General features: G+C 39.3%; 1 protein-coding gene across 3 annotated transcripts in view; it reads right to left on the bottom strand.

Moving 5' to 3' along the window:
* Window positions 1–1,653: 1,653 nt before the first annotated feature.
* ST6GAL2 (ST6 beta-galactoside alpha-2,6-sialyltransferase 2) overlaps window positions 1,654–26,382 on the bottom strand; it is an 85,667-nt gene continuing 60,938 nt past the window's right edge. For all 3 annotated transcript variants that reach the window (XM_077960243.1, XM_015113064.3, XM_015113063.3), the window contains exon 6: window positions 1,654–6,961. In XM_077960243.1, coding sequence (XP_077816369.1) covers window positions 6,690–6,961 — 272 coding nt within the window. In that variant the 3' untranslated portion in view covers window positions 1,654–6,689. The remainder of the gene's footprint in view (window positions 6,962–26,382) is intronic.

Consider the following 26,382-nt stretch of genomic DNA (forward strand, 5'->3'; position numbering starts at 1 on the left):
AGAATTTTTGAGTGTTAGGGCAGCATCCCAGGGCAAGGCTGCTGTTAGAAGACTAACACAATGCTTCTCACCAAAGGCTTTGAAGCCAGTCAGAGATTGCATGCCTGGCTCTGTCATTTCCTGGCTGTGTGTCAGAGGCTGACACCTAACCGCTCTGACTTCAACTTTCTTGGGCTAACATAATACCTATTTTAGAAGGTGGTCTTATGATGATTACATGTACATCATCTACCAAAAGACCAGCCTAGAGTTTTCTACAGATTGTATTCACGATCAGAGGTCAGCAAACTATTTCTGTAAAGGGCCAGGTTGGCATGGTGGCTGCAGAGTCTCTGTTGCAACTCAACTCTACCCTTGTAGGGTGAAAGCAACCATAGACATGTGAATGAATGAGTGTGGCTGTGTTCCAATAAAACTTTATTTACAAAAGTAGGTTGTGGGCCAGCCCCTGCTCTAGGCAATGAGGGGCTTGCAGAGATCTAGTGCAGGAGGGCCTTCTCCCTGCCATGCTGTGTGCACCAGCGTGTCTTGAACACAGCGCTTCAGTGCATTCAGTGGGGTTGCCTGGGTATGCCTTTGGTTGTGAGGTAGTTCTGTTTCTGAGTCGTTGATTTTGATATGCAAATGGCATCTGGGACCCCTGGACTTACTTTTCACTCCCTCTCACTTTAGCCGCCTCTCTCTATCCTGCTGTTCACTTCACCTCCTTCCCCTAGCTCCTGCCGTCTGTGAGTGCAACTTATCTTATACAATTCCTTTCTCTTCCTCTGAATCCTCCCAGCAGCATCTAGCGCTGACACCAAGTCTCCTGTATGTGCCCCTCAAAGTCCCTGGGGTTTGCACATGCCTGGCTTCTCCGAGAACATGGAATAGTATTCTTCCAGTGATCTACTCCAGCCCTTCCCGATCAGGGCTGGTGTAGCCAGGTCTACCTTTTAATTACCTGGAAGAAAGTGGTCATCTTGTGGGGAACGAAATATGACAACAGCACGAAGGTGGTGGGAGTTGTCTCTGATTCAGCACAGCTGTTTGAGGTGATGGAAGACTCTGAATTTCCTACCTGCTCACACTGTCCTCACACCAAAAACCCCAAAGACTTCCTTGATTGGAGGATTTCCTCACATTCTAAACAGAAAGCGCAAATGACCGAGAATTTCTTTCCAGGAGCCTAATTAACTGATTTTCCCTTCACGTCACAAGTGTGAAAATATCAAGGCTAATTTGACATTGTGGTGGGTTGCAGGTGACTCAGCTGTCTTTAGACTTTCCTCAAATAACTTATTTATGTTTTCCAAGACTGAATGCCCTGTCAAGCCGAGGAAAAGTCTCCCAAAGCCATGCATTCATCAAAATTCTGGCTTATTAAGTCAACATCAAGATTTCTTAGCCTCAATATGCCTTTTCCACTTGATTTCACCACTTTCATTCTCCTGCATGTGGCAATTAATCCCTGGAAGAAAAAAACTCGCCCACCTGTGGTTTCAGGCCCAGGCTGCGTCCATATTCATGGCTGAAGGCCTGCTGCTGTTCCTTCTGTTGCCACTCAGTCTTCTAATTAGATTTCAGCTTTACCATTTGTTTTCCTAGGGATGGATTGTTACTTTGCCACTTGCTCATTTGTATGTGTAACTTCTATGAATTAAAACAAGAAACTTCTAGACAAATGAAAACATGTTTTATTTACAAGAAAAAAGTCTGTACATTGTGTATACATAAAAATATACAAAACCAAAATAGAAAATATCAAAGTGTTAAAATGTGTACAAACACTTTTAAAATGTGACTCCTGGAAAACTTCAAGCCTTAATTAGTTTGAAGAGTACACATTTCATTTTAAAAATTATTATACAAAAGAATTCCCAAAGCTGTTAAAAAAGTTCACTGGTTTCCACTGGAAGAACTAAGTATTTCATCTAGAGTAAAACAGGATTTGTTATAAATGTTAGATTTTAACACTCCCAGTGCAATTTGTTTCAAATCTACCTAGCAAGAAGACTATTTTCCATAGAACCAGTAAATGTTTCTTCTAGTCTTTGAAAGCCATGAGCTATAGCTAAGCTTCCCTTCAAAGTTCAGTGTTAAATCAGGCTTCTGACTAGGATACAATATTAAGGTAGTGTTCTACCTACATAGTGCCTTTTAAATAATTCTGTCAGACCATTTTAACGTATCCAAGATGTGCAGAGTATGAGTGTGTGGGAAGCGGTTGGCGGAGGACTGAATTTTTTTTTTTAACAGAAGGACATATAACATTTGTTTCCTTCTCTTAAAATATTAGTGGTTACATAATTAAAATAAAATTTATAGTAAAGGTTTCAGTCAAAAACATTGATGAAAAAGCAATATGAAACCAACCATGTTTGTAGATATGTATATACACAATTATATAACTATATCTACTACATGTATGCTTTTTATACTAAGAACTAGATCATTGTCTTTACTCCTTTAAATTTCATTAGCTCAAGTTTGAACAGAAACATGTTAGATTACTTTTTTTTAACCAAAAGGCTTCATTCATTTAATAAAACAAGAACTTACATTTTATTTCCTTGAACCGACAGAGAAATACCTTTCATTTATCAAGTGTGTAAATAATGCCCATGTGACACAAACATGCATAATAATCTCACAATGAGAATATCCAGAGTATAAAAGACAAGTTGAAACTCAGGAACATTTTACCTAAACAATTAATTTCCAGATAGAGTTGCCTTGATCAGTCACGTAACCACTGGGTAAGAGTTCTAAACTATCAGAAAGTCAGAAATCGAAACAGACAATACAATAGAACAGACTTGGAAGCTACCTGGCCAATAGGTTCACTCATGTCTCTCTGATAATTCCCCTGATCCCACCTCACTCCCTTTCTCTGTCTCTTACCACAGCTAAGCAGAAATTCAACCAGGTAACTGACCACATGTACTGCGTGTTGATCGATAAGAAAAATTGGAGAGAGAACTTGAATCATGGCATTTGTGTGTATGAAATTCTTCTATCACATACTGGCACTCATCTAAGACTGATCGCACTTAATGCACCCAAACGGGATCTACCTAATTAATGCAGGAGATGTGTTACTGCTTAGAAGAGTCAATCAGCAGCATAAGTATGATCCGTCCCAGCAGAATGACCTGGCTCATACACATGTAAGAGAGTGACTCAGCTACTTTGATTTCCTAATTTTGAAAATGCGAATGATTATTTTAGCACTTCTTTTTGTGCAGATGCTATGGCTACAATGACTGAGGACTACTGGAGAGTCCGGGGTTGATTAAGTGTCTAGCTGAGAGACCAAGAGGACCAGACACACGGGAAGTGCTGTTCCTCAAAGCTCTGCCGTCAGGCAGACAAGGAAATACCTGGTCATTCAAAGATGTATAAAAGCCCCCCTTGCCCATTTTAATGCACAAGCCTGATGCTGACATGCAACTTTTAATTGACCATCCTTTGGTCCTGAGCACAAAGTTCTCTGTAGGAGCAGCTCTACAAGGACGTAGTGGGAAAGGTCAGCTCCCTGGGACGATCATTGGTATTCCATGAGAACACCAGGTCTGTTAAAGGTTACCTGCCTGCTTGGTGTGACGGGCTGGAGAAATAAGTTAGGGAGAGTCTAGATGTGGTTGAATTGTCACTGCTGGTCAAAATTTATTTCTTTGTGATTACAACAACAACGGGTGAAATTATCTTGAAATACAAAAGAATATTTGTTGGTCCGGAGAGTGCAAAAAGGAATCCTTAACAGCTTTGGCTTGCACCAAGAGGATTTTTTACCAGCTTCCCTTCATAAGAGAGGATGGAGGATTTTGGAAGAGACAGAACCTGGGAGAAATTCAGTGAGCTGCCACTTATTGTTAACTACTCCACAGAAGAACTGTGTGTTTACTGGAATTCAGTAAATGTAAGGATTTAGGCATGTAAAGATTTAGTCAATGTCTGGCAAAATACTGCCATTTAGGACCCATTTGGCTAATACTAGAAGTAGTCATCACGTTAACTATAACTGCCTAACATTTTTTAGAAGTTAAATAACTTAAACTTTTATAGAAGAATGCCCAGTCAATACTATATTAATATGTGTATTACATTTACTGACTGTTGAACAGACCCTGATTCCCAAGAGTCTTTAAGGCTATAATAAAAGCAAAAATTGTAATTAAATTTCCGTCGTACTCTTCAGTCTTTCTTGTAACCTCAGTGAAACTGAAAGTACTATTTTAAAAGTACAGTGATTACAACAAAATTCTATTTAAAAATCTTTTAAGTGTGGGGTTCTGAGGCTTTTGAACTTGAATACTTACACTGACCCCCATAAATTCTCCTCTAACCAAGTTCTCATGTCAGCCAAGGGGGATTGTGCTGGATAGTGAGGATGCCTACAAGTAAATCCACTCGCAAAACTATAAAAGGAGCTTCAATAGTCAGGGGCATTTAATGGCCGGGAAGATCTAGAAAGATCCAAGGATTGTAGGGAGTAATATTCACCCACCAGAGCCACCTCACCCACATTCCAGAGTTGCTGAACTGATTACACACATGTAAACATAAGGACGAGACCAAGTTCTTTCAAGAAATTAGAAAGGAACGGCCGGGCACGGGTGGCTCACGCCTGTAATCCCAGCACTTTGGGAGGCCAAGACAGGCAGATCACAAGGTCAGGAGATCGAGACCATCGTGGCTAACACGGTGAAACCCTGTCTCTACTAAAAATACAAAAAAGTAGCCAGGCATGGTGGCGGGCGCCTGTAGTCCCAGCTACTTGGCAGGCTGAGGCAGAAGAATGGTGTGAACCCAGGAGGTGGAGCTGGCAGTGAGCCAAGATGGCACCACTGCACTCCAGCCTGGGTGACACAACGAGACTCCGTTTCAAAAAAAAAAAAGAAAAATAAATTAGAAAGGAACATGGCTTAACCATGTCTATTTAGACATAAGTTAATACATAGGACAAAGTTATCTATCCCTTCTCATAGACTTAATAACAAAACTCTCAAAATGGGCTTTTATTGGATATTGTTGTGATTAAGACTTTCCAATTTTTCCTTCACTATTATAATAAGCTATAGGAGATGTCTTGTTATTCAGCTCCATATCTGCTGAATAGACTAACCAAACAGAAGCCGCCAGTCTCTGTAAGCCGTTCTTGCTCAAGAAAATAGTCCCGAGAACAGTCTAGAAACCAATCCTGAAACAAGGAAAACTTTTCCACTAAACTCTCCTGACATTCATACACTTTTCAAGGGAGAATGCCTTTAATTAAGCTGCTATTGTCACTGCAACAAGTCTTAACTGTACCATGGAGATACGTTTTGGTTATACATTGAAATCATAGCATGTTTAATTAAGGTATTACAAAATGTTTCTGTTTCACTATATTCTTGGCAGAAAATGTTCCATGTATCAGTGACAGTTGAGATAAAAAAAAAAAAAATCAACCCTGAATATAGCTAACATATTGGGATGAAAATTTCCCTCTAGGTGCCTTTCCCTCTGAAGCATCTAGATATTTTCCTTGTTAATAAGCAATGCTTTCGCATAAATGATTTAATTATATGGCTTTGTCATGCTGCTGACATAAAACATATCTGCGAAAGCAAGGATTGGATTCCTAAATGTCTGTAGGAAGATTTAGTGAAGATTCAGTGCTCATCACTGTTGAGCTCCCCCTGGCTGATGAAACCTGCCAGAAACTCATACAATAAAGACAGGCGTGCATCCCTAGAAGCACAGAGTGACGGCTCCGAAATCTTTCCTTCTAGTTTGGAAGGAGCGAGGTGTCTCCTGTCTTCCCCAGCATGGCTGTGCCAATTGTCAGGTGTGTCACTGACTATGCAAAAGCTGTGGGGTATATCTGCAGGTGAGGAGGTACAAGGCAGAACAGCCGGAACCGGGGAGTGTCCAGGGGCACCTGCAGCCCCGTGATTCTGTGTTACTTGCCAGTGATGTGCCTCCTGGTGGATGTGACACTAATGCTCCTGGTTGAAATTCTGCAGGGAAACAAAGGGCCTCCTCTGTGGTGCTATATGGAATGTGGCTTTTTCTTGGACCTTTCAAGGTGGATGTTTTCTGGTTTTAGAACTCCGTCTTGACGCACAGAAAGCAAAGCATTCAGTGGGCAATGGGAAGCAGAGATGAAGAATGCAACGGTTGGAAACACAAGCATTTACCAGGATGTGCTGGGAATTTTTGCTGTTAAACACATCTGAGTGATAATTTCAGTGTTTGTCATAAAACGTAGGCTATTTAATGATGAAGGCATGTATCAGTGATACACTTGATGCTGTAAATGATGTCCCTCAACTTGGATGTTTCCAAATATAAACCACTTCATGTGGCCAGGAGCATCACCAAAACCTATTACTGAAACCAACCCTGATGAGGGGTACTCATGGCAGAAGAATAAGTTGTTAACATTTCTGGAGGTACCATACCCATGGTCATACACGTTTTCTTTCTAGCTAGCCTTTGTTTTGCATCTTTCTTGTGCCCTACTTTTTAAAAAATCCGTTTCTATATTCAAAGCAGTAATAAATACTCAATGGCTTAGAAAGTGAAGAATTCTCATGACCACCACTAAATTACAGTTTAAAGACTCAAACCTACATTGTCTAAAATCTATCTTCAAGTATTCTTTTGTGACTTTGAGTACAACAGTAGTACCTTATTGCACATTGATTCCCAAGAAACCCTTTTTAAGAGTGTGGAATGACTGGACTCGGTGCAGGGCAGTGCACCGTCTGGAAGCCGGGCAGAACCACCTTGCCCTTGCGATGCAAATCCCCCTGCGTGCCTGTGTTTAGGCGCTGCACCAGAAGCTTCTCATAGAGCAGCGGGTGGTACGCCCCGAGGGTGCAGGCTGCGTCGTAGTACAGCTCGTGGTAGTGGCACAGCTCCGTCTGCCGCACGGACGGGATGTATTCGTACACGTGCACCTCTCTGCACATGGACATCATGATGAGGATTCCTGACATGAAAACGAAAAATTAGAACCTAATGAACAACTCCACGAGAGGGATGATTTTTTTTGTAGGGGGAGGTGGTGGTGATGGGGTATGACCATGGCAAGAGACACTTGCTTTGCATTCACTTTTTTGTTATTGTTACATTTGCAATGTTTATAACTTCCATTAAGTGGTGTGTATGCAGTTCATGGAGTATGGGTGCATATTAAAATGTAATATTATATATATATATATCTATTCACTCATTCAGTTTATCACTGTGGGCCTGGTAAGGAGAGATGAAAAGAAGTCAGTGAACTTAAGGGAACCACACTCTAGTGAACGACAGATTTGCAACCCCCAAATCAGAGTCTCCTATATCACGTTCTACACACATGTCCCATCTGGTTTGCAACAGTCCCATCTGGTGGGACTGTTACGTTCCAAAGAAACAAATGCCATAAAAACTAAATTATAAAATAGTTGCTTGATTATAAATTGACTATAATACAGTTGTTCGAAAAGTTGTAACATAAAACTGTACAATGGACCAGCTCTTATAAAATACTATAGTTCTCTGAATGGAAAGAAATGGAGTTAGAGGGACACAGAGTTTAAGATTCATATTAACAAAATTATTTTTCTCACTACACTATCACTGTTAAAGGTTTAATTTTTTCATGTTTCAAATAAACAGCTATAACAGCTAATCATCACTGAGTACATTTTTTTCTTTTTTTTCTTTTTTTTGAGACAGAGTCTCACTGTGTCACCCAGGCTGGAGTGCAGTGGCGCGATCTCCGCTCACTGCAAGCTCCACCTCCCAGATTCACGCCATTCTCTTCCCTCAGCCTCCTGAGTAGCTAGGACTACAGGTGCCCACCACCACGCCTGGCTAATTTTTTGTATTTTTAATAGAGACAGGATTTCACCGTTTTAGCCAGGATGGTGTCGATCTCCTGACCTTGTGATCCGCCCACCTCGGCCTCTCAAAGTGCTGGGATTACAGGCGCGAGCCACCGCGCCCAGCCTGAGTACATTTTATTCTTGATCTAGACTAATGGCTTTCTTTCTTTTCTCAACACCATCAGTGCCACTATTAACTTGAAAGTTAAAAAAAAAACATGCTTATCTGTTTTCTGAAAGGGATATCCCTTGTTATAAAAAACATAAAGCAGCAGTTATTCTTGTTATATAGCCAATATTTATCTGAAGATGACAGTAATATTCCCTAATTAATCAACCATGTGTGCAACACAAAAATCTCATATCAGAGGAGTCCTGTATAAGGGACACTGGGAGAGAAGAGAGAAGGGGCCTAATTTTGCTGAGGGGATCCAGAAAGGCTGCCCAAAGGTGGAGAAGTGTGAAGCTCAAGGGGCTGCCTGGTAGAAGGAAACAGGAGAAGGGATACTGCTCCAGAGACAGCAAGGATAGCTTGCATAGAAGATGTCAGAGTCATGATACGGTATCATAGTTGAGAGTAAAACACACTCTTAACAAAGAGAAGGGGATTATGCAGTTCAAATTCTATGCAGTCAAGTTGCTCTCAAGAGCGATGGTCAGAACCTCAGGTTACTGGATCAATTCCTCTTTTCTCCCAGGTCCTTCTACCACTTTCCTTCCTTCTTCCACGGCTGCCTGGCCGCTGCCGCTCCCTTAGGTTAGCCCAAAGCATGTGATTCAGGCATTCAGGTGGCACCAATTGAGAAGAAGGAAGCAGCACCCCCCAGATGCTCGGAGTGCCTGCACCCATGGAGAAACATGAATGCAGATGGTCAAAAGTTTGCCTCCTGATTAGTAATGACTGCTCTCAAACATTTTTTCTCCCCTGCATAAAATCATATACAAGGAATTCACATGGTGAATGACATCTGCCCATGGAGAATTAAATTCTTTTATTTCCAGTCACTTGCCGACGTGGTGAAATCCCATCTCTACTAAAAATACAAAAAACTAGCTGGGCATGGTGGCATGCGCTTGTATTCTTAGCTACTTGAGAGGCTGAGGCAGGAGAATCACTTGAGCCTGGGAGGTGGAGGATGCAGTGAGCCAAGACTGCACCACTGCACTCCAGCCTGGGCGACAGAGTGTGACTCCGTCTCAAAACAAAACAAAACAACCCACAGACAAACCTAAACAAACAAGAAACGCTCTGGTGTGAATGTTCTCTGGTGGCTGAAGTTTTCCCAGAGCCTGTGTCTGTGGAGCTGAGGACAGCTTCATGCTTTCTAATCAGGGGCTACAGACCAAGTTGCTGTGCATTGCCCAGCATCGGGGGCTCCCTCTCACCTGGGTGTGACATCTGCTTTGCCAGCTCTGCACAAGGAACCACATTGAAGGAGGTAGACTTCATCATGGGCATCATTAATCAATATATTTATTACAACACTTTCCTTGCACATGGCAGGGAGGTGGCTCCAAGGGTGTCTTTTGCACAAAGTCACTGTATAACCTAGCAGTGGAACTGTACCCAGAAACCACAATTCTTTGCTACTTGGGCATTTCTATGAGCTAATAACACAATGGCATCCATAAGGACTGGAGTCAATTGTGTTGGAGTTGTGACCTTTGCAACTCTGGCTTTTAAACTGGATGGTTTTCAAAAGCCAATCTTATACTTAGGGGAGTATGTTAGCCATGCAGTTGGTCCTCCCCATAAAGCAGTAGTCCTCAAAGTTCAGCATAGAAAAGAACGACACAGGCAGCTTGATCAAATGCAGGTTCCTGGGACTTGTCTTCATTTCCAGAAATTCAGGTTCCATTGGTTTGTGCTGGGGTCCAGGAATCTGAATTTTTAACAAGCATTCCCTTTAGGTGAAAGGCCAGTTAGAGAAAATCTCCAAACTATCACAGACCAATGCTTTTGTAAAACACCATAATGAGGAATTATGAGAAAAATGATCACCTATTTGGATGCCATGGCTATGGGAAATTGCTGTAAGGTGTGTAAATCCTTCCAGTTTCTACAGTAATCTAGTTGCAGAGCATTAAGACACGTTCCTGGACCAGTGCTGGTCTCGTCTCCTGCTTTAAAGAAAAGGTTGTTCGAACACACATTTTTTGAGAACTGCTGAGGAATCCCTAAGTTGTCTCATAGGCAGGAAGACATTCTGTATGTTGACAGCTAATCTAGATTTGAACTGCTACCAAATCCAAGTAACTCTGGGGAGTTTCCCTATACATCCTTGCTATCCTCTTGGACTCAGAGAGCTATCAGATGCTTGAATCTGATTGTTTTTCCAGAGACAAATTTTACTCTTGCTGCTAGTTAACCGTTATATCTTAAATCATGTTATCTGCTAAATATACAATATAGATTTTGTCACAGACTATGCAAATAGTTATGCTTTCAATATATGTAAATAGGTACACTTTTAGTATTTTCTTATATAAGTACTCTATATTTAAAAAGAACTTCTTCAGCTTCAGAAATAGAGGGATTTGTCAGTTAGCTCATGGCAGTCCAAATTGAAAGCCAATAGATGCTATGAGAGTGGGTGTTTGACCTGAGTTTTCTGCACAGTTCTTCCTGATCTTTGCCTATTGGATACAGATTTAGCAACAATGATTTCTCCATCTTGTTTTGTAGTCTCATGAACTTGTGCCTGCCTGAAACTATGAACCATGGCTTGGAGCATCCTAAAATTAAAGTAACAGTAGAATCTACCCTGAGTGTTTAAGTGGCAGCCAGCTGCAGCCACTGATATGGAATTGGTATGGAGGCATCTTCCAAAAAACAATGAAAAAATTAATTTAAAACTCACTACGGAGTAAGGCGTGCAGTGGCTCACGCCTGTAATCCCAGTACTTTGGGAGGTCAAGGCAGGTGGATCACTTGAACCGAGGAGTTTGAGACCAGCCTGGTCAACATGGTGAAACCCTGTCTCTACAAAAAAAAAATAAAATAAAATACAAAAATATCAGCCAGGCATGGTGGCTTGTGCCTTTGGTGCCAGCTACTTAAGAGGCTGAGGTGGCAGGATCACTTCAGTCCAGAGGTTGAGGCTGCAGTGAGCCATGATTGTGCCACTGCACTCCAGCCTGAGTGACAGAGTGACATCCTGTCCAAAAAAAAAAAAAACTAGTAATAAAAATAAAACTCATTGCGTTATGTGAAAGGTAGACAAGGAGATTTATGGTGTCAAAGATGTAGAATATTCTTTAATATTTTTCAGACAGCATGATCAATTCATTTAGCATATGCATACTTTGCTTTTTAATTTTCTTTAAGGCTGTTGTTACACATAAATTTGAGTTTAGATTCAGACTCTGTCATATAATAGTGAAAATTATTAGTATTAAATTTCATTCCATCTACACATCAATTTTCCTAAGAGTTAATAATAGTACTTAGCAATACACAAACACTTGAAGAATAAATTTCTTCATACTTTGCAAAAAAGAACTAGGTAGATGTCAATGTTTGGACATATACAATAATAGCTCTTACATGGTTCAGAATGGGGTATGTGGGGAGTAGATACTGCAGGCAGGCAGAACGGGGACAGGATTAGGGAAGAATAGAGTCTTTAAGTGCTGTTTGAGGCCTCCTCAATTAAATTCAACGTCTATCAAACTTCCCACGTTACTAATCATCAGAGATTTAGAGCACCTTTCTTTAAAAACAAAACGAAGTTAAACAAAACTAAAGATTTCACCTTTAAATTTAATGACAGGTAGAAAGCCCATGACCATTCTCAGGATGGCTTGAAGAAAGTATCCTAAACGTCATACTGAGAAAAATGTTTATGAACTCCCATGAGACCTCTTCCGCAATGCCCCAATGCTGAGCCTTGTCATTCACAAATGACTACCAACAGCACACAGCTCTCAAATGAACTCTGCGTCACCACCATTAAGTTACTGTCAGTTCCCAACACACCCTTAGGTTCAATGATTCAATAGGAAGACCCAGTATCTAGCACAGAGTTTTACTCACGATGATGATTTATACAAAATGATACAAAGCAAAATCAGCACAAGCAAAAGGTGCACGGGGTAAACAGTCCAGGGGGCACCAGGTGCGAGCCTCAAGAATCCTCTCCCAGGGAATGGCACAGGGACTGAATTCCCCCAGCACTGAGTTGTGACAACTGCTATGAACCAAATGCGTCTCCATCCCCCACTCACAGGTTGAGATCCTTCCTAATCCTTAATGTGATGGTGTTAGGAAGCGAGGCCTTGGGAAGTGATTAGGTCATGTGAGTGGAGCCCTCATGAATGGGATTAGTGCCTTTGTAAGAAAAGACGTTGTGGAGATGATTTCTCTCTGCAACACCACCATGTGTGGAACCAGCAAGAAGGCTCAGTCTCCGAACCAGGAAGAGAGTCCACACCCGGAGCCAAACTGACCAGTGCCTGCTCTCTAACTTCTCACCTCCAGAACCATGAGACAGAACTTTCTGTTGTTTAAGACATCCAGTCTATGGTATTTGTTATAGCAGCCAGAAATAATGGAGACAGCAACACAAATGAAATGTTGCCAACCAGGGAATCTTTTCAGAGACTCAGTACTCAGTGTTTTTATTTGAAACTGGTCATGTCAGCAGTCTCTGCCTGGCATGTACTAAAATTCCAGACTCTAGGAAGGAAAGCAAGTATTCAGCATAAAACACATTTCTTGCATAAACAGTACACACACAGTGAACAATGCTTATCAATTAGAGGGGTGGGAACCTTCCCAAAAAATCCAAGTTCCCAGACATCAGCCAAGGGCCAGTCTTGCAAGCACGCCTTCCTAAGGATAAGCAGTCAAGCTGGCCATGTTGTCTTTTCTGCCCTGATACCATATATGCACAAATTCAAAGTCTCACATTACTTCATAATCATTTCCCCATGCCAGATTGATGTGGGGAATTCACATCTGGTTATGCTAAAAATGTTATTGATTCTTTTTTTATTTCCTCTCTTATGTCTGCTCAGGACTACCCAAAATGCAAGAAGAATACAAATCATCTAATAATATGCAATTCAGTAAAGGACAGCTTTTAAAAAGCATTTAAGAAACTTTTATGTTAAGTAATTTTGTTTAAGGACTACCAAAAATTAACAACTTTAATCGCTTATAAAAGTTTCACTGCTTTCAACATGAGGCTGGACTTTTTGATAGGCAGATCAAGATTTAGACACTTTTTAATGTTATTTTTCCAAGCCAATCAAATGGGTGTGGGACCAGCTGTTTAGAATCTTTAAACGGTATGAATGTTAAGTTTCTTATATGGCCAGTTGTTACAAATGAGTCCATATGAGGGATTCATTTGAAGAAAATAAGCATTAGTATTTTCTAGGCAATTATGACTCAAGAAGCATTCATTTGCTAAACTGTATGCTTTTAAACGTTGTATAATGCAAGACAATTATCAAACCAATTAAAAAGCATTTCTACTGGTCTTTATAAAATGTCATGTTATATGATTCAGCATAATAAGCAGAATGAGCACTTATTTGTTCTAAAACCTGGATAAAAGGCAAACTTTGACACATGCTCAGATTATCACAAATTCTAGATGGCTGAGGTTTCCTTTATACATCTTTAATTGGCATATATAGATATATTTGATGTGTTATCAGAGCCTAGTATAATCATTTAGCATTTAGCTTAACTGTGGTTATGCCAAAACTATCTTGTTTTTCACTTGGCAGAATATTTAAAATAACATCCCAAATCATTGAGAAAAACAAAATTTTCTCCTTGATGAAACAGCCTTTCATTAAATAGCAAAATGAGCTATGGATATAAAACAGAACATAATACAAGTAACAGGAAAACTACCAGTTTAAATCAGTTCTAATAAACACTTGAACATAACTCACACATGAAGTAAATTAGCAGTTTCTACGAGTCACCAATAGAACACTGCAGAACACTTTTCTGAATGAGGGGTGAAGGTGAAAGGCTAAGTGTATTAAATATGCCAGGCTAATAAAACTCTAGCAGCTGTTCTGTGGTTTCTCCTTAAATTCAGTCATAAAATGGAAAATAATGAGAGCTACACCTGAGATTCTTAAAAAGATAAAAGTGACTTTTTAAGTGGCAGTTCTAGAAAATATTTGTAACTAAAAGATGTTTTGGAAATTTGAACCTGATGTCATTTAAGAAGACTCTACCACCCTAAACAAAATAGTATAATGCAAGAATAATACTGGAAGGTCAATTTTTAGCTCATTATTTCTTGTTATCACACACTCAGGATTCATTATTTACAGGAAAATACAAAAAGTTGTTCCTAACCAACAAAACTGTGACACATTTTACACAATCCGTAGTTTATCATTTTGTGCTAATGTTCTGAGTTTGGGTGACATATTAAAAAATGAGATTCCAAAAACCAATATAAAATGGAAAAGCAAGAAGTTATGACATGTTTTTAAGCCTATTATTCTTGTGCATATATAAATTAGCCTGAAATTACAGTGTTTGCACCTGTAAACTTCAGAAATATTAGTTATAATATTATGAGTAGTGGTTGCATTAAAAAAAGAAAAAAAAGTCAGGGTGGGGGTGTTGGTGGCTTCTGCAATGAAAAGAATTGGTAATTGTACCTTAAAAAGGAGTTCCACGTCCGTGTGTATGTTGGGCGGATCCCCTGGCTACAAGGTCTGTTTGCCTGTCAGCACTCAGGCTGGGAGCCAGAGTGGGTGAGGCTGGTGCCTGCTGGTGTGTCTGGATGCCCAACTGCATGCAGATGGCAAACCCATCCAGCCATGCTTGAAGACCCCAGGTGAGATCACTCACCTATAAAAATATGTCATTACGTGGGCAAAATAGAAGCTGCAGGACTCCAAGTAAATTATTCCTTATCCTCAGTCAGGCACATTTCAAAATGACTTCATTGCACTGAATAACAAGATAAAATCTCTACTATCCGACTAGGGATGAAAGAGAGAAATGCTCTTCATATGTGAACAAGTAGCTCCCATTGGGCTGAGTGTAAGGAAGCTAATGAGATGGAGAAGTTGTTCCAAAGAAACGAGTCCTTATGGATCATCTAAATTACCCTGATTCATGTTACATCTTTTTGGTTTTAAAAATACATGTGCAGTCCAATAATAAGTTTATGAATTCCTTTATTGCTTCTCTAGAGAAGGAGATAGTACATGCAATCCAATCCAATGTATCTACTAGTGTCCTTTCTTCTGTGAACCCACAGGACAAACATGGAGTCTAATTAGAAACTCAACTACATAATTCTTGGGAAAGCAATGTATCAGCTCTTATCAACAATCATCAGCATGTCATACCCTTTGCACTGGCACTAATACTCCTGGGAATTTATCTTAAGGAAATAGTTTAAAGAAAAGCCTCTATAGTCACATACTGCACATAATCTATATTAACACATAAATATAGTAATGACTTGTCAACATAATTGTTTGATAATATCAAGCACTCTGAAACAACCAGAATACTCAACAACTAACAAAGGCATACATTATGATACACCTGTTTGATGTAATTATATGATCTCTGTAATAGCAAAGAAAACAAAAGTCTATTTTCACCTTGATTATAGGTCTTAATGAAAGAACAGCCCTTTTCTATTTGGGAAAGAGTCTTATTTGACCTAGCATAAATTTTTAGATGACACACATTACAATAATAGCGAATAGTAAGTATTAGTTATTGTGCTTAGGCACATGATAATTCAAAGTTAAAGGTACTATCCGTATCTTCATTTTACAGATGAAGGAACTGGGCTTTAGAGATGCTAAGTAACTTGTTCAAGGTCATATAGCTATTCAGTGGTAGGGCCAAGATTTGATTCTGGTCTCTGTAGAATCTAAGGTCTTAGCCACAGTGCACACATAAAGTGACAGGTCAGGAGGGTGGCCACCCTTCTACATATGAGACCAGTTAAATCAAAGGTGAGAGTCTATAAGATGACATAAATTACAGCCTCCCATTCATTCATTTGTGTTTTCATTCAGGGAACACCGTGCACTGGGCTGTGGTGCTTCACAGTGAGGGAGCCTCGTTCATTACAACAATGCTAAGATCTGGATGTGGTCAAGATTTGGAAGAGTATTCACTAAAGTCAAGTCACGATGGCAGTACCAGAAAATGGGGTGGAGTTATTTGGTGTTTTAAAAAATGTGTAAGCATTTAGTTGTATTGTTATTTTCTTTCTTTTTATAAAGACTGCAAAGTTCTAGGGGATTATTCAAAAAAGTTGCAAAGAGAAACTAATGAAGTAAGGCAGAGTCATTCTCTTCCTTAAGGTTTGGTGAAAGCTTTGGACACATAGTTATGTGAGAATAAACAGCAACTCTAAACCTCCTCAGCCTTACATATGTTAATAAAATGGGATTTCTTAAAAAGCTATCAGGCTTTTACTGAATTCCAAGTAAGAATCTTGATACCAAAAGCAAAACATATTTGCAAAGTTATGGTTTAAATGTTTTGAAAAATAATTATCAATAATCGATATGCAACTTTGAGTCAGGTTTCCATGATAAATTGCAGTAAATAGTCAACTCTAATAATGATTCTTCAGAATATTTTGTTAGGTGGAGTTGCTCAGTAATAACAAAAATCTGACGTTAAAAACATAGAAAACATGATTTAAAAATGTTAATTTAGAAATTTGAGAGGGCTAACTTCAGTATACACTAGTTTTAAAACCTCAGTAAAGATATAGGGAGGCAGAGCAAGATGGCCGAATAGAATCCTCCACCAATTGTCCTCCCAGCAGGAACATCAAAGTCAACAACTATCCACACAAGAAAAGCATCTTTGTAAGAACTAAAAATCAGGCGAGTGATCACAGTATCTGTTTTTAACTTCCTATCACTGAAAGGAGCACTGAAGAGAGTAGGAAATTCAGTCTTACACTGCCAGCACCATGCCTCCTCCATCCACCAGCAGGGAGGAGAACCTGTGCACTTGTGGGGAAGGAAAGTGCAGTGACTGGGAGACTTTGCAATGGAACTCGGTGCTGCCCTGTTACAGCAGAAAGCAACACCGGGCAGAACTTAGCCAGCACCTATGGAGAGAGCATTTAGAAGAGCCCTGGCCAAAGGCAAATCATCCATCCCAGTGGTCACAACCTGACAACTGGGATGGTAGTCTGGCAAGCCTCACTACCAGGGGCTAAAGTGCTCCTGTGTCCTAAGTAAACTTCAGTGGCAGTCTAGGCCACAGGGACTTCCATTCCTGGGCACATCCTAGTGCTGTGCTGGGCTCAGAGCCAGTGGACCTGGAGGCATGCAACCCGGTTGAGACACAAGCTAGGGCAGCCAAGGGAGTGCTTGTACCACTCTTCCCCCAGCTCCAGGCAGCACAGGTTGCAGCTCTGGAAGAGACTCCTTCCTTCCTTCCTTGTGAGGAGAGGAGAGAGAAGAGTAAAGAGAACTTTGTCTTACAACTTGGATACTAGCTCAGCCACAGTAGGATAGGGCACCAAGTAGAGTCCTGAGGCCCCCGTTCCAGGCCCTAGCTTCTGGATGACATTTCTAGACACACCTGAGCCAAAAGGGAACCTGCTTCATGAAGAGGACTCAGTCCTGGCAGGATCCATCATCTGCTGACTAAAGAGCTGTCAGGTCTTGAATAATCAGCAGTGGTACTCAGGCAGTACTCACTGTGGGCCTTGGGTGAGACTCAAGAGCCATGTTGGCTTCAGGTGACACTCAGCATTTTCCCAGTGGTGGTGGCTACAGAGAGGAACTCCTGCTTGAAAAAAGGAGAAGGAAGAGTAAAGGGCACTTTGTCTTGCAGCAAAGATACCAGCTTGGGCAAAGTAGGGTAGAGCACCAAGCAGGCTCTTGGGGTGCCAGATTCCAGGCCTTGGCTCTCACACAGCCCTTCTTGACCTGCCCTGGGCCAGAGGGGGGCCCCCTGCCTTGAAAGGAGAATCCCAGGTCTGGTAGCATTTACCATATGCTAACTGAAGAGTTCTTGGGCCTTAAATGTACATTGGTGGAAGCCAGATAATGCTCACTGTGAGTCTGGGCTGGTAGTGGCCATGGGAGACACTCCTCTGCTTGTGAAAAGGGGAGAGAACAGTGGGAGAGGACTTTGTCTTATGCCTTGGGTGCCAGGTTGGCTGTGCTAAGTACAATATCAGGTAGACTCCTAAGTTTCCGACTCTAGGCCCTGGCTTCCAGATGGCATTTCAAGACCCACCTGGGGCCAGAGGGAACTCATTGCCCTGAAGGGAAGGACATAAGCTGGCTGGCTTCATCATTTGCTGATTGTAGAGTCCTGGGACATTGAGTGAACATAGGCAGTAGCCAGCCAGTGGTTACCATGGTCCTTAGGTGAGACCCAGTGCTATGCTGGCTTCAAATCTTACCCAGTACAGTCCCAGTGATGGTGGCCACAGAGGTGCTTTTGTCCCCCGTTCCCCAGTCTAGGCAGCTCAGCACAGAGAGAAAGACTCTGTTTGTTTGACAGAAAGTGAGGGAAGAAAACAAGTCTCTGACTGGCAATCCAGAGAATTCATCTGGATCTTATCCAGGACCACCAAGGCAGTACCTCCACAAGTCTGCAAGGGCCAGAGTGTTACTGGGCTCAGGGTGCCCCTTAATGCAGATACAGCTGAAGTGACCAAAAACTTAGATCATAATACCATACAACTCCTTTCAAAAACCTGGAAAGCCTTCTCAAAAAGGCTGGGTACAAACAAGCCCAGACGGTGAAGACTACAATAATACCTAACACCTGAATGCCCAGACACCAGAAAACATCCACAAGCCTCAAAACCATCCAGGAAAATGATCTCATCAAACAAATTAAATAAGGCACCAGTGACCAAACCCAGAGAGACAGACATACGTGACCTTTGAACAGAAAATGCAAAATAGCTCTTCTGAAGAAAGTCAGTGAAATTCAAGATAACAGAAAGAAGAAATTCAGAATCCTATCAGATAAATTTAACAAAGAGATTGAAATAATTAAATACAATCAGGCAGAAATTCCAGAGTTGAAAAATGCAACTGACATACCAAGGAATGCATCAGGGTCTCTTAACAGCAAAATTATTCAAGCAGAAGAAAGAATTACTGAGCTTGAAGACAGGCTATTTGAAAATATATAGTCAGAAGGGACAAAAGTAAAAAGAATAAGAAAGAATAAAGTACACCTGCAGGATCTAGAAAATAGCCTCAAAAGGACAAATCTAAGAGTTATTGGTCTTAAAGAGGAGGTAGAGCAAGATATAGGGCTAGAGGGTTTATTCAAAGGGATAATAACAGAAAACTTCCAAAACCTAGAGAAATATACCAATATTCCAGTATTAGAACACCAAGCAGATTTAACTTGAAAAAGAATACCTCAAGAAATGTAATAACCAAACTACCACAGGTCAAGGATAAAGAAAGGATCCTAAAGGCAGCAAGAGAAAGAAAAACAAATAATGATAGCATACAATGAAACTCTAATATGTTTGGTAGCAGACTTCTCAATGAAAACCTTACAGGCCAGGAGAGAGTGGCATGACATATTTAAAGTGCAGAAGGAAAAACAAATACACTTTTATCTTAGAATAGTATATCCAGCAAAAATGTCCTTCAAACATAAAGGAGAAATAAAGACCTTCCAAGACACACAAAAACTGAGGGACTTCAAGAAAACTAGACATATCTAACAAGAAATGCTAAAGGGAATTCTTCAATCTGAAAGAAAAGAATGTTAATGAGTAACAAGAAATCTGAAGGTATAAAACTCACTGGTAATAGTAAGTCCATAGAATATTATAATACTTAATTGTAGCCTGTAAACTATTCATATCTTGACTAGAAAGACTGAAAAATGATAAAAAAAAATAACTATAACAACTTTTCAAGACACAGACATTTAAAAAAAGATATAAAGAAAAACAACAAAAACTTTAAAACTGGGAGGATGACATTAAAGTGTAGAATTTTTATTGGTTTTCTCTTTATTTATGCAATCAGTTTTGTCATCAGTTTAAAATAATGGATTGTTAAGATATTATATGCCAACCTCATGGTAACCTCAAATTGAAAAACACACAACAGGTACACAAAAAGTTCCTTTTATTCCCACTATTTTGAAGGGATTTTATCATGAAACGATGTTGAATTTTATCAAATGCTTTTTTGATAAAAAAGGTTTTATCAAAGGTTTTACCTCACGGTAACCTCAAATTGAAAAACACGCAACAGGTGCACAAAAAGTAAAAAGCAAGAAATGAAAATACCACCAGAGAAAATCACCTTCACTAAAAGGAAGACGAGAAGGAAGGAAAGAAGGAAGAGGAGACTGCAAAAACAATCAGAAAACAACAAAATGGCAGGAACAAGTCCTTACTTATCAATAATAACACTGAATGTAAGTGGACTAAACTCTCCAATCAAATACATAGAGTGGCTGAATGGATGAGAAAACAAGACCCAGTGATCTACTGCCTACAAGAAACACACTTCACCAATAAAGACACACATAGACTGAAAACAAGGAAACAGAAAAAGACATTCCATGCTAATGAACCCACTTCCCAACTGAAAGCAGGAGTAGCTACACTTGTATCAGATAAAATAGATTTCCAGCCAAAAACCCATTAAAAAAAGACCAAGTAGGTCATTATATAATGATAAAGGGGTCAATTCAGCAAGAAGATATAACAATCGTAAATATATACTGGACCCAACACTGGAGCACCCAGATCCATAAAGCAAATATTACTAGAGCTAAAGAGAGAGATAGACCCCAAAACAATAAAGGCTGGAGACTTTAACACCCCGCTTCCAGCACTGGACAGATCATACAGACTGAAAATCAACAAAGAAACATTAGACTTAATCTGTATCACAGACCAGATGGACCTATAATTATTTACAGGACATTTCATCCAATGGCTGCAGAATACACATTCTTTTCCTCAGCACCTGGATCATTCTCAAGGATAGACCATATGTTAGGGCACAAAACAAGTCTTAAAAAATTTGAAAAAAACTGAAATTGTATCAAGTATCTTCTCTGACTACCATGGAATAAAACTAGAATTAACAAGAGGAATGTTGGAATTAAAAAGATGAATTTTGGAAACTATATAAACACATGAAAATAAAATGGTATTCTCCTGAATGACCAATGGTCCAGTGAAAAAATTTAGAAAAAATTTTAAAGTTTCTTGAAACAAATGATAATGAAAACACAACATACCAAAACCTATGAGATAAAGCAAAAGTAGTAGTGAGAGGAAAGTTTATAGCTATAAGCATCTACATAAAAAAGTAGAACAACTTCAAGGAAACAACTAAATGATATACCTTTAAAAAGTAGAAAAGCAAGAGCAAACCAAAACCAAATTTAGTGGAAGAAATAATAGAGATCAAGCAATATGAATGAAATTGAAATGAAGAAAATGATACAAAGGTCAATGCAACATAAAGTTGGCTTTTTGAAAAGATAAACAAAATTGAAAAAATCTTTAGCCAGACAAAGATAAAAAGAAAGAAGACTCAGATAAATAAAGTCAGAGATGAAAAAGGAGACATAATACAACCGATGTCACAAAAATCCAAAGGCTCATTAGAGGCTACTATGAGCAGCTATACACCAATAAATTGGAAAACCTAGAGAAATGAATACATTCCTAGATGCATACAATCTAGTAAGATTGAGTTATAAAGAAATCCAAAACCTGAACAGACCAATAACAATTAATGAGATCAAAATTGTAATAAAGTTTCCCAGCAAAGAAAAGCCCAGGATTCAATGGCTTTACTGCTGAATTTTACAAAACATTTAAAGAAGAACTAATACCAATCTTACTCAAACCATTCTGAAAAATAAAGGAGGGAATACTTCCAACCTCATTCTACAAGCCATCCTGATACTAAAACCAGACAAAGACACATCGAAAAAGAAAACTACAGGCCAACATCTTTGACAAATATTGACTTAAAAAATCCTCAATAAAATACTAGTAAATTGAATTCAACAACACATTAAAAAACCATTCATCACAACCAAGTGGGATTTATCCCTGGAATGCAAGGATGGTTCAACATACGCAATCAATCAATGTGATACATTAACAAAATGAAGGACAAAAAACATATAATCATTTCAACTGATGCTGAAAAAGCATTTGATAAAATTCAACATCGTTTCATGATAAAATCCCTTCAAAATAGTGGGAATAAAAGGAACATAATTCAACACAATAAAAGCCATATATGACAGATCCATAGCTAATATCATAATGAATGGAGAAAAATTGAAAACTTTTCCTCTAAGATGTGGAACATGGCAAGGATGCCCACTTTCATCACTGTTATTCAACATAGTACTGAAAGTCCTAGCTAGAGCAATCAGACAAGAGAAAGAAGTAAAGGGCATCCAAATTCAAATAGAAGCAGTCAAATGATCCTTGTTTGCAGATGACATGATCTTATATTTGGAAAAACCTAATTAGAACTGATAAACATTCAGTAAAGCTGCAGGATACAAAATCAACATACAAAAATCAGTAGCATTTCTATATGCCAACAATGAAAAATCTGAAAAAGAGATCAAGATGGTAATCCTATTTACAATAAGTACAAATAAAATACATAGGAATTAACCAAAGAAGTGAAAGATCTCTGTAATGAAAATTATAAAACATCCATGAAAGAAGTTGAAGAGGCCACAAAAAATATAGAAATATATTCCATGTTCATGGGTTGGAAGAATCAATATTGTTCACATGTCCATCTGACCCAAAGCAATCGACAGATTCAATACAATCCCTATCAAAATACCAATGACATTCTTCACAGAAACAGAAAAAACAATCTTAATCTTAATATTTATATGTAATCATAAAAGACTTATTCAATAGAATGACCCAGAATAGCCAAAACTATCCTGAGTGAAAAGAACAAAACTGGGGGAAATCACATGACCTGACTTCAAATTATACTAGGTTGGTACAAAAGTAATTATGGTTTTTGCCGTTTTTGCCATGCGGTTTCTCCATTAATAAGAATCTTATTAATATTGAAGTAAGCTTGTAATAAAAGCATAGTTTAATTTCATATTAGAATCTGTTTATATTGTGTCAAGAATATAATTGTTCACATGTTTTGGAATTCATTTATTATAAGGAAAACAATCATTCTTATCTTTGATAAATTTTCTGTGTTCGTAAATTGCAAACTTCTGAAATCAGGTGTTTTTCCAACAATAAAATGACTTTTGTTGAAGAGGTTCTTAGAGTTTGCTTTCTTCAATGCTAGATCAATGTGTTCTTAAAATTTGAAACCTATTGTTCTTTCTCTTTAAGCAGAAAAGGAAGCCCTGTTATTTTCAGAAAAACAGGAAGAATTTATTGGCTACAAACTTAAGTATTTCTGTCCAAATCTGATTTCACTAGGAAATCTGATTTTCTTTTCCATAGGAAATAGTGCACAGATCTTACAGCACCAAAGAAAAAGCTCAGCCCGGCCTATGGGGTACTGGATCAATGACAATTCTGATGTCAAAATATCTCCAGGCCTACTAACCAAGAAACATTCAGACTGGTGTACTGAACAGAAGTTGCTTCTATACTCCTTTTCCCTTTAATATTTATTGCTTTCCTTTTCTCAGCAGAAAACACACATGCATGCACGTGCACGTGCACACACACACACAGAGAGAGAGAGAGAGAGAGAGAGAGACAGACAGACAGACAGACAGACAGAGTTCTTAATCCAATAAGACAAGACCATGTGATGTATGAGCCATCAAAGAGACTACTGGTACTGGGCTAGGGGTTGCTAATGAAAGTGCAAAAAGTATGTTATGCTTTTTGAGAGGAAGGTGTTGGCTGAATGTTTTATTCCATTTGGGCTGCTGTACTGAAATGCAATAAACTGGGTGGCTTATAAATGACAATAATTTATTTTTCATAGTTTTAGGGGCCTGAAAGTCCATGAACAATATGTGGCAGATTCAATGCCTCATGAGGGCCTACTTACTGGTTCATTGATGGCCATCTTTCTGTTGTGTCTTCACAGTGGAAGAGGCAAATGAGCTGTCTGGGGTCTCTTTTACAAGGGCACCAATCCTATCCATGAGGGAAGTTCCACCTTCATGACCTAATCACCTCCCAATGGTCCCACCTGCTAATATCACCTTGAGGGTTAGAATTTCAACATACAAATTTTACAGGGAGAAACATTCAAGTCGATCACACCGAATTTCATCTGCCCAAATGTTAGTGAGAGAATGCCTTCCTGAAATCAACGAGAGTTGGAACTTTGCTTGCTTTTTACAAACTTATACCCCACTAATCAGTATATCCAAGAATCTGGGTCCCAACTTGATAGGAACAAACAAAAATCCACTTTTGAGGAAAACATTTACAGTCCACACTGTTATGTATGTCATTTCACAATAAGTTTTAAGGACAAAACCTGAGTTCATTAGTAAAGTGAGTAAATTTTATAGTTATGTCTTCCAAAGAATCAAAAAGAATAATTGTATTGATAATTAAAACATCCAGTAATGCTGGAATAGGCCAGGCACAGGGGCTCACGCCCATAATCCCAGGATTTTGGAAGGCCAAGGTGGGCAGATCTTGAGTTCAGGAGATGGAGACCATCCTGGCTAACGTGGTGAAACCCCATCTCTACTACAAATACAAAATATTAGCCGGGCATGGTGGCATGTGCCTGTAGTCCCAGCTAGTTGGGAGGCTGAGGCAGGAGAACTGCTTGAACCCAGGAGGCGGAGGTTTCAGTGAGCTGAGATTGCTCCACTGCACTCCAGCCTGGGTAACAGAGCGAGACTCCATCTCAAACAAACAAACAAAAAACACACACACACATCCAATACTGCTGGAATATAGGATTTAATGTTACAGAATTTCAAAAGGCAAAAATATATAAAAAGTTATATTTTTAGTAATATGTTACATTATTTTAACTAAAGACAAATAAAAATAATTATCCCACTTGGGATTGAAGATTGCAATAAGTACATGATTAGTAGTTATTCAAGATTCCTGAGTCCTCCTACTGAGCCAAATGCATATCACGTTGCTGGTACATCCATCAGTACAGAGACTGTGGACTAGATTTCTGAAGTTCTTAAGATTCCACAATTGAACAATAATACAACTGTGACTTAGAGATTTAAAAAATTATCTGCAAATGTTAACATTAGTCAATATGAAGACATTCACAGAAAGACAATGAGGAGATAACATTCCCTCTTTTCTGGAAAGTAAGTTTCTTGTCAAAATAAAGTCTTGTTTCTACTGAAAAAAAAAAAAAAAAAGATTCCACAAAGCTAAAAGAATGGTTCTGAAAGCGTGGCCCCTGAACCAACAGTGTCAGTATCACTTGGGAACTTGTTAGAAATGCAAATTCTCACAATCTCCAGCTACTCAAAAACTCTGGGAGTAGGCCCAGGAATCTGGTTTACAAAACTGTGACGGCCACCCTCCAAACTGACTCCATAACGATTGGTGCCTGCTATTCATGTTTTTTGTGTAGTTTCATCCCATAACAATGGTGCTGACTTGTGTAACAAAGATAATGTAGCAGATGTGTTAGCTTATGACATCATAAAAACATTGGGCCTTCCTCCCTGCTCTTTCTCAGATCCCCTGTTCTCTGGAAGCCAGCTGCCATGTTGTGAGGATGCCCAAGCAGTGCTATGGAAAGAGGTTCATGTGGTAAGGAACTGAGGCCTCCTGCCCTCAGCTACGCAAGTGAGTCATCTTGGAAACACATTATCCAGCCCGAATCCAGACAGTTTGATTGTAACTTTAGGAGACACTGTGAGCCAGAATCATCCAACCAATCTGCTCCCAGATTACTGACCCATGGAAACTGTGAAAGAATAAATGCTTATTATTCTTTTTAGAATCTAACTTTTGCTTTGCAGGAATGGTTTATTAGCACACAAACCTTTTGTGTGATTCTGACACATGCTAAATTTTGAAAAACATTGAGCTAAAACATTCATTCACTCACCAAGTAATTATTATTTGTATCTACTATGTACCAGGCTAACAGCAGAAATACAATGATGGGCAAAACAGACACAGAACATTCCTTGATGCATTCTTTTCTTTTCCTTCGTTGGACTTATCGTACTTTATAACGATTTTATTTATGTCTGTCCTGCAAGTTTTGGGTGGGCAGGACCCTTGCCTGGTTTCTTCACCACCAGGTTTCTGGGGCCCAGTCCTGTGTCTGGCACACAGGAAGTATGCAATTAATATCCACTTGAGTATGACCCTTACCTTCCTTGCTCACTACCTTTCGCCTATATGAAGGATTCAGGCCCCAGTAACGAGGCCTTGAATAGCACTAACAGCACTACATTTAAGGGGCTCAGTAACATCTCCCTGAGAATCCAACTGCCGCTGGATAATCTCCATACAAAGAAATGTCTTTTGTGTTCAAAAGAGTCAGCTTTTTAGAGTCTCTCTATTTCAAACATGCAGATTCCTAAGCATGTATAAAGAAAATGTATGCAGTGGATGTGTTAGTC

Source organism: Macaca mulatta, chromosome 13 (assembly GCF_049350105.2).
Source record: "Macaca mulatta isolate MMU2019108-1 chromosome 13, T2T-MMU8v2.0, whole genome shotgun sequence".
NCBI lineage: Eukaryota > Metazoa > Chordata > Mammalia > Primates > Cercopithecidae > Macaca > Macaca mulatta.